The sequence below is a fragment of the Juglans microcarpa x Juglans regia genome, chromosome 2D, assembly GCF_004785595.1.
Source record: "Juglans microcarpa x Juglans regia isolate MS1-56 chromosome 2D, Jm3101_v1.0, whole genome shotgun sequence".
NCBI classification, from domain to species: Eukaryota; Viridiplantae; Streptophyta; class Magnoliopsida; order Fagales; family Juglandaceae; genus Juglans; species Juglans microcarpa x Juglans regia.
In genome coordinates this window covers 15,634,689-15,644,201 of record NC_054596.1, presented here as the reverse complement: position 1 = coordinate 15,644,201, position 9,513 = coordinate 15,634,689, and the positions used below count along the sequence as shown (strand labels likewise).

At 35.4% G+C, this 9,513-nt stretch overlaps 1 protein-coding gene across 1 annotated transcript; it reads left to right on the top strand.

Moving 5' to 3' along the window:
• Positions 1 to 2,980: 2,980 nt before the first annotated feature.
• On the top strand, positions 2,981 to 5,457 carry LOC121249153 (homeobox-leucine zipper protein ATHB-6-like). Its single transcript, XM_041147853.1, has 3 exons — positions 2,981 to 3,587; positions 3,853 to 4,226; positions 4,364 to 5,457. The coding sequence occupies exons 1-3, from the start codon at positions 3,527 to 3,529 to the stop codon at positions 4,892 to 4,894; spliced, it is 966 nt and encodes a 321-aa protein (XP_041003787.1). The 5' UTR covers positions 2,981 to 3,526; the 3' UTR covers positions 4,895 to 5,457.
• Positions 5,458 to 9,513: the final 4,056 nt, after the last annotated feature.

Sequence of the window (9,513 nt, the reverse complement as noted above, 5' to 3'; positions counted from 1 at the left end):
ACCCATCTTTTGTAGCACCCCAAATCTGCTTGTCAGGCATACCAGATTGACTAATAGGCAGGCTACAAACAACCCTGGCTTCATCCCCATTAAGTACCTCTCTTATCAACTCTTCCTTCCATACCCTTTTGCTGGAATCAATAAATTCATTCACTCTCGCATCCCTGCTAAGAATAGCAACTGGAGATTGAATACAATGAGTTAAAGGAGTAGGGATCCATTTATCACCTCACGCCTTTATGTTATGTCCAGTGCCAACTCTCTATACCAAACTTGCATTGAGAAGTTCCAAAGAGCACCATAAGCTCTTCTAAATCAGATATGGTCTGTGGCCTAACTTTGTATGAAGTAAATCAGAGTGTCTGAAATACTTGTCTTTTAACGCCATAGCTGCCAATGACTGAGGGTTTGTGAAGCAGTGTTGTGGATCTTGCTTTGCCATGTTGAAGCAAAATAATTCCATATATTGAAAATAAAAAGTGCCTAAGATTGAGGCTTAAACGTCGTGTACTCATGCTTAAGACAGATTATCCATTACATATGGTAAATTTGTCAGCACATGCGTCTAACCAAATTACACATGTACCCTACTCCTTTTATCACTTAAGATTAACATATAATTCACTAAAACGCCCGATTGTATAAACAAGTTTCATACACTCGACACAAACCTCCAATTCAAACTGATACAATCATCACGCTTCATAGTTTTCCTCAATCTTCACAATCCCAACATTTCACTTGACATCATGCCACTTCACAAACTATACAACTATCCCAACATTATACACAATTCTTAGCCACTTTCAAACTGCACCGTGATCCCATCACTTCTCATTACCATCCACAACTACGCAATCATCTCACACTTCATAACACGTCACACAGCACATCACAACAAAAACACATAGTTCACAATTCACAATACCACACACTTCACAACAATAGTATAGTCTCCAACACCAATCAAGTTTCACAATAAAATAACTATCGTGGGAAAGGAATAGGAATTATACTATGCGTTGGGGCTGACTCGTTGCATCGCTTGCTGTCCGACAAGGTCTCGTAGCGTCAAAAGCCACTGGTTTGGGTGATGATTGCCCCTTGGTGGTCACGGCCGTGACCTAAAACAGGGGCTGATTTAGAAGGGCTGGAGCTAGGATTTGACGGCTATGGGTGGGTTATTGTGGCTATCCAAGGTAGTGAAAGGGGTAGTGATGGGGTGCTGACTGGCCATGGACGGTGGTGTTAGGTTGAGGAGATCGGGAAAGAGATGGAAATGGGTGGTCGTGGAGTGGTGTGGTGGCTATAGCCGTGGTTGGAGACGGCTCAGGAAGGGCACGACTGAGGTCGTGGCGGAGAGAAACATAGGAAAGAGAGAGAGACATGGGGAGGGATATGTGTGCGTCAATGGACCTAGGGAGAAGAGGTGGCAGTTGCAACGATGACTCGTGGCTCACGGTGGTGGTTGGTGGCGTCGCTGGGGGTCATCGCGACGCTGGGACAGGGAAAACATAAAAGGAGAGAGAGAGAGAGAGAGAGAGAGAGAGAGAGAGAGAGAGAGGCTTCAGGTTGGGCATGAAGGAGCAGGGGGAGCTCCAGTGGAGGGCTGGCAGCCTCGGCTAGGCGTGGTGGCAGTCACGGCATCGTTAGTGGCGGTGGATCTAGGAAACCGAGAGGGAGATGAGGAGATCTCGGGGCTGAGGCTCGAGGAGGAAGGGAGAGGAAAGAGGGAAAATGAGGGAGGGGGGATTAGGGTTTTGGGATTTAATCACAACCCTTCATCTAGGGGTCCCCAAATTGATCTAACGGTAGGAATTAAACGCTGAAAATAAAATAACTAAAAAATAGGAATTAAAATATAAATACCATAGGATTAATTTAAAATCCAACTTTGATTCTAAACATATAATCTTTCATCATAAAATAAAATGATTAGCTTTCATAAATATTTCTTAAGAGAAATAAAAACATCTAAATAAATAGAGTTTTTAACATAAAATAAAATAATGAATATTAAATAATATTCCTAAAGAAATGAAATCATTTAAATAAAATGATTTTCTAAAACTATGTTATTTTCGGGATTCCAAAAATATGAAGAAGCTTACTTTAAAAATTAGGCTTGGTTAAATAACACTAAAAATACCATATTTAAAATAATTTTAGACATTTAAAATATTTCGAAGATTTTAAAACACCGGGCTCTATTTAAAAATCATATGCTAATTTTAAAACACAACTTCGAGATTTAAAACATAAAGACGAGACTCGTGATCAATTGAGAGAAAAATGAGCAGATGGTCACATCAATAAAGTAGCACATGAGTGATATAAGAATGCAATATCTAGAATTTCTCGATACAAAATGATTTGAATGAAATTTATGATTGAATAATGCTACATAGTACATTTACATCACACTTCTCTGCTATTGTGTTGATGTGTCATTGTTCTTAATCCTTGAATCAATTTTTTTTAAAAGAAATAAAGAATTAATAGACAATATCATATGAATATAGAGTATCACAAAAATAAAATAAAAAACAACATACAAGAAACTTAAAACAATAATAGAAGAGGAGGCAAGAATTATAGAATTATTTTAATCGCCGATTAATTGCACCGACCACGGCGTAGTAGATATGCACACGATACACTTGACGCCAACCGAGTTTTCTGGAGCTCAGCCTGAGCCGTTATAGAAGCCGAGCCAAACAGCCATTCCTGTGCCTTATCAACGTTCAACTCTCTCTCCCCTCTTACAAACTCTCGAAGTATAAACAGAACGGTAGAAAACCGGATGAGCACCGGGTATAGGCAGTGGTCGAAGAGTTGCATTTGGATTGAATTTTGGGTTCATTTCATTTTGCCAAATGTGAAATGCCAACTGAGTAACCTAACCCCAGTTAAGATTTTAACCCCACATCTGACCCAACTTGGTTTATTTAAAGAGAGAGAGAGTGAGGCCAGCTGGGTCGTGAACTGGTTCACTGACCTTTGCTAATCTCCCTCCCCTCTCCCTCTCTCTCTTACTTCGGTTTTCCATTGTCCAATGACTACAAACCATAGTCTGCAAATTTAGCTTCTTTAAATCGATTGAGTGATGTTGTAGAGAGAGAAGTTGTGGAGTGAGGGAGTTTGTTCTTTTACTTATACTTGTGGGTTTCGTTGTGTTCGCTGTGATCGAAAGTTTTAATTGTGTTGTTGGTGTTTTTTTGGGTTTGGATTGGCTTTCTTTTCTTGATGATGGGTTCAGAGGGGAAAGAATTGAAATTAGAGAAAGACAGGGGAACCGAGCGAGAGAAGTGGCTGTACAGTTGTATACAGCTTTGTACATTTTGGTTTGGTCCTAAACACGGGGATTCTTATTCATTGGCCTTCTCTTAACTGAACTATTACACAAGCTATAAGCACTCCACCTTGAGCTTTAAAAATATCCAACCCAAAACGTAAAACAAACTACTAAAGAAGAAGAACAAGGACCCTGATCTGTTAAGAGAGTTCCTTTTTCTTTTCAGTAGTCATGAAGAGACTTGGCAGCTCAGACTCCTTGGGTGCTTTGATATCCATCTGCCCAACTACAGGTTTTCTAGCTATGAAGAACAATTCATTTACAGTGTTTTATTTCTATGTTTCGGTCATAAACCATGTGTGTGTTGTGTTTTCCTGTCTCTGATCTTTTTTTTGTTGTTTTAAAATCATCAATTCGCCTAGAAAAATTTCAGATACTTTCACATTTCAAAATCGCTATGTTGTCTTTCCTGTATTGGGAACTTTCTGGCTTTCATCTCCGTTTTCCCTTTCTAAAGATGCTTCTCCTAATTCTCTGTTTATTTTCCGTTGATGTAGATGAACACAGTCCAAGAAACAACCATGTCTACAGCAGGGAATTCCAATCAATGTTGGACGGCTTAGACGAAGAAGGTTGTATCGAAGAATCCGGCCACATAGCCGAGAAGAAGCGCCGATTAAGCGTCGACCAAGTCAAGGCCTTGGAGAAGAATTTTGAGGTAGAAAACAAGCTCGAACCGGAGAGAAAAGTGAAGCTGGCCCAAGAACTTGGTCTGCAACCTCGACAAGTAGCTGTTTGGTTCCAAAACCGACGAGCCCGTTGGAAAACTAAGCAATTGGAGAGAGATTATGGCGTTCTCAAAGCCAATTACGAAACTCTCAAGCTCAACTACGATTCCCTCCAACATGACAATGAAGTCCTACTCAAAGAGGTGCAATAATTTCTACACTTTCTAGCTCTCAGTAAATGCAAAACGTTCATTATGTTTCCCGTGAATTATATATATGATATGATATTCGAATGTTTGCAGTTTTCTAGGTTCTAAGAAATTGTTCGTTTGTGCTGCAGATCAGGGAACTGAAAACAAAGCTCCATGACGAGAGTGCAGTGAGCACTCTTTCAGTGAAGGAAGAGATAGTCGTGGCCGAATCCGATATCAAACCGATCGAACAGAGCAAAGCAGCTCCGGACACTCCTCCTCTGCCCACATCTGACTCAAAAGACTTGCACTTCGAATGCTTCAACCATACTAATGGACTCGGGGCCTCGCTCTTCCCGGTGGACTTCAAAGACGGCTCGTCGGACAGTGACTCGAGCGCCATCTTAAACGAGGATAACAGCCCGAACGCTGCGACTTCTTCTTCTGGGATCCTTCAGAACCAGCAGCTCTTGATGTCTCCGGCGTCGTCTTCCCTCAAATTCAGTTGCTCCAATTCACCGCCGCCGTCGCTTACATGCTTCCAGTTCCAGAAACAGTTCCAGCCACAGTTTGTGAAAATGGAGGAGCACAATTTCTTTAGCGGAGAGGAGGCCTGCAATATCTTCTCGGACGAACAAGCTCCGACCCTTCAATGGTACTGTACTGAGCAGTGGAACTAAAGAAAGCAAACCCTTGTTTCAGATTATTATTGTGATAAATAAAGCCAAAAAGCGGTACCTAAGTGAGGTCCAGAGTTGTGTAAACACTGTAAAGTGGAAGTGGTGGTGGAACAAGGGTCGTTACATAATTTTTATAGCTTTGGTTTCGTTCTCCACTGTGCAAAGTAAAAGTTGGAGAGGAGATCGAGCAGGGTTTGGTTGAAGCAGACGTGAGATCAAAGCGGTGGATGCAGCAAGAAAATGGTACAGAAATTGGAGCAGTAGAATCGGAGAGAGAGAAACAGAGAGAGAGGAGCCAGAGGGTTGGTTTCACGTGGGGTTTGGTTGGTGAAAGTTGACGCCAAGGGATTTTCTCTAAAAGCGGTGCGGGAAGGGAATATGATTAGGTCGTAATTGAACTCCGTGCTCCTACGAGCAGAAAGTGAAAGAAAGGCATTGGTTAGAGAGAAAGAGAAAAGGTCTCCTCCCTGGCCTGTAAAAAAATTTTAAAGAACAAATGGTTCTTGAATTAATCCTTGTAATGCAGAAATATTAATTATTATCTCGCTTTTCTTTCTTTTCTTATATTATGCTTTGATCTTCATCTATATATATATATATATATATTATATACATTTCAATCATTTGTATTTCTGTGACATTATCATAATTCTTACTATATATGTTTGTTTAATGTTAAAAATTGATTTAAATGCTAATAGAAAAATCATACCGGCATAAATAAGAGAATTGTGGAAGATAATTTATCTTGCTCTCTCCTTTAGCAATGCCAATTTTTGTGAACTTTGCTAGAGAAATATCTTTCCATCATCTCTAGACTATACATCTATTTTTATCTTTTATCTTTTTTTTTTTCCTTAACAACCATATTGCCGTGTAAGGATGACGAGGCGAATAACTCATTTAGTTTATAACAAGAATAAGAAAATTAAAAAATCAAATCTGGTGTGATAGAAGGGCTCAATTTTCAATTTGGTTAGGGCTTAAATGGTCTCAATTTTCATTTGGGTGTAGTACCCAGTATACTTTATGCGTTCTCATTCAGTTTCGGTTAATTTTGGACCACGTTCCATTCTAGACTGTTTTAAAGATAATTTTGTAATTTTCTCGTATTTGGATGGTATTCTTGTAAATTCTTAAATCTAGGCAGCATTCATATAATTTTAAAATCTAAAATGGATTTATATAATTTAAAGTTTTTTTTTCTAACTTTAGATATATATCCCCTCGTTCTCCTTTTTTTTTTTTTTTTTTTAATCTCATTGCTTTTAATAATTTCTCCACTCTTTATTTTTCTTATTTTTTTTTCAACTCAAGTTTGTATTTTTTTTAATATTATCTTTTGATACCAACATCTCTATTTTTTTTTAATGTTTTCAACGTATATTTATTTTAGAGAATTTCAATTCTTCCATATATATATATATATATATATATATATATATATACACACACAAATACATATATGATGCACACTCATATACGTGTATTTCTTTTATTAATTATCAGTTCATATATATATATATATATATATATATAGCTAATGCCGAAACGATACATGGTCAGAATGCAGCAGTATCAAAATATTTTATTTTAGTAGGAATGATCACAGAAACAGAATTTCAAACTTTGAAATTGTTTAAGAATTTCTTGTACAAACTTGGAAATATGACCGATTCCTTTATTGAAAGGTAAGTGATGAGCATTTCACTCCAAATGTTGAAGTAGATGATTATGCTCTCAAGTGAGTAGAGAACCAATTTCGGTTGTTTTCTAAAAGAACTTGTATGGTGGAATAGAGGTCTGCTAGATTAAATTTGAAAATAAATATTGCAAATATAATAAGATCTTTATTATTCAATTTGAAAGCAATGGTTAAAGTTTAAAGAAAAATCTACTTGACACTCTATAAGAGGTATATGAGATTGAACTAGATAACAACCATGAGTAATTTGTTACTTAGGATCCGTTTAGCAACACAACTGTTCTCAAGTTTTCTTAAATATTTACTTCTCAAATATCACTCAAACACATGCAAAACAATTCCAATTTCAAGTTTTTAATTTTTTCATCTAATCATTATAATTTTTCCATAATCTTAAACAAAACACAAAAAACAGTTCTATTTTTTTCAAATTTCATGACAAAAATAATATTAAAAATTATATTCAAATTATTTTTTAACTTTATAATATTTGTACTCAATTTTTTCTCTCTCATTTTTTAAAATCCAATAAAACATACTGACACAAACTATTTTACTACTATCTACAAATATATTGAGATATTCTAAGTATCCAAACGACCCTTAAACTAGTCATAGACGATGCAATGGGCAGAAACAACTAAACTTATTAAGCAAAAATCATATAGATACAACTATTTTACACTTTTTATACAACTCTCTAATAAATTATTATTATACAATGCAGAGAAGAATTGGAAGCAAAACTGTGTATTGGCTTCAGCTTTACATATCTTTTTATATACATCTTTGTAATGTAACGGCTAAATAAGTAAATACAGGATTACAATATGAAAGTACAAGATTACAATTTCAAGGTAATGTGAAAAATGCACAATTCTCTCCTTCAAATCTTGACTATATCACAATTAGTGCAGCCCTTGATTACAGCAATGCCAGCTTGATCTTGAGTGGCAGATTCCTTCTTCTTGTCTAGCGTGATTGCAGCTAAATAGTTAACATGAAATAGTTTGTGAATCGTAGTAAAATAATTTAAGTTAAGATATTTTATAGGATTTTGGTAAGTGGGAGAAAAAATTAAATAAAAATATTATAAAGTTAAAATATTGTCAAAATATTTTTTTTAATATTATTTTTGTTTTGAAATTTGAAAAAGTCGAATTATTTTTTATATTTTGTTAGGAAGTTTGAAAAAATTATAATGATTAGGAAATGATTAAATAAAAAAGTTAAATATTCGAAATTGAAAAACATTTGTATTTGAAGTGATGTTTGGATGTTGAGATGAGATGAAATGAGATTTTTCATCCCAACGTGCAGATGATTTGTATCTCATATAATTTGTGAATAGTAGTGAAAATATTAATGAATAGATTATAACTAGTAGTTAAGTAGTCTCAGAACAGTTGTGTTCTCAAATAGACCATTGTTAATTGAAATAATATAGACCAAAGGATGCAATGTGCGCCTACAGACGAGCTACTAAGAACAGCTTTTACAAGCAAAATTCAAGGGCATAATATATAAAGGGGACTGTTAGGGCTACTGTGAGGAGTCCCGAGAGTTTCTATCGAGAAGTGCAAAATAGACCCTTTTTTTGTGTGCGCTTTTTTTCAAGCATTTTTTAAATCAATTTAAATATTTTTTAGAAAAAGAAAAAATTTACAACCTCATTTAAAAATATTTACTTAATCATTAAGTAAAGAAAAAAAAAAACTCACTGTTGATAGTCTTTCTCGGTGGGATAAGCATTTTCCATATATATATAACCTTGGAGACCAAAATTAATACATTCTCCATTCTTTTTCAGGGCCTACAATATTATAGGAGGTCGACCAAACTTATTATGCCTGGCCATAGGAACATCAACATGCACGAGTTGAGAGAGCCTCTTGTCTATCCAAAGGCAAGGGGCTCCACACCCAATTGATGTCGGCAGCTGGCTCAAAAACACTCACCTGCACAATGGTTATAAGCATGGTAGGCTTCGGTCATCCGAAATTCGACTTGACTCAACTCGACTCTAATAAAATATCTTCATGTCTAAATTCAATTCGAGGGTCTACTCTTGAACTTTTAGAATAATTAAAAGTCGAAATAAAGGTCAAATATTGGCATGTAACTGAGAAATATGAGATTTGAATAATTTGATCATCTGACTCCAAGGTAGCACGTATCCTATAAAAGCTATCACAATCACTAATAGCCAGGAAGATTACAACTCCAAGACACCTCAACTCGTTTATTTTTTTAAAATTCTAGTACTAAAATAAAATTAAAAATTAAAAATATTGGTATTTTATCATTATTAAAAATATACAATTAATTATTCAAACAAGATGCACGCTATATTATATCATATATAAACTATGTAGATATATAGTGCATTTTTCTACATTATTAGTATAAATGTATATATAATAATGAATGAATGAATAATTAACAAGTCGAAAACCGGCTTATATATATTATAAGTTTATATGTGTGTTACAAATTTTAAATAAGTTTGTGTTATTTAAGAATCTGTGTTAAGATTTGACTATTCAAAAATCAAATCGAGTTAAATTTAAGTATAATAGAATTGAATTAGGATTTACCATGGAGAAGACTAGTGTTTATATGCAAGTGGTAGTTAATTTCCAAGTGGGAGTTGATGATTCGTGGGTGATAAAAGTTGCTGCCTTGTTCTGTTTTTCCTCAACGGTTGATCAGTTTTTTCCGTTGAGTAATGTACTTTAAGATGATGTTAATTAGTACACTGACTTACATTAAATTTGATCCAGATCACGGTGTTCATGACGTGTGTTGAATTCTGTACGTACAGTCTATTTGCATGATGAGATACTTCTTATTATTACTTATAAAGAAAAGGAAAAAAATGATGTCTGAATAGAGAAAGGGCAGAACCATTTCT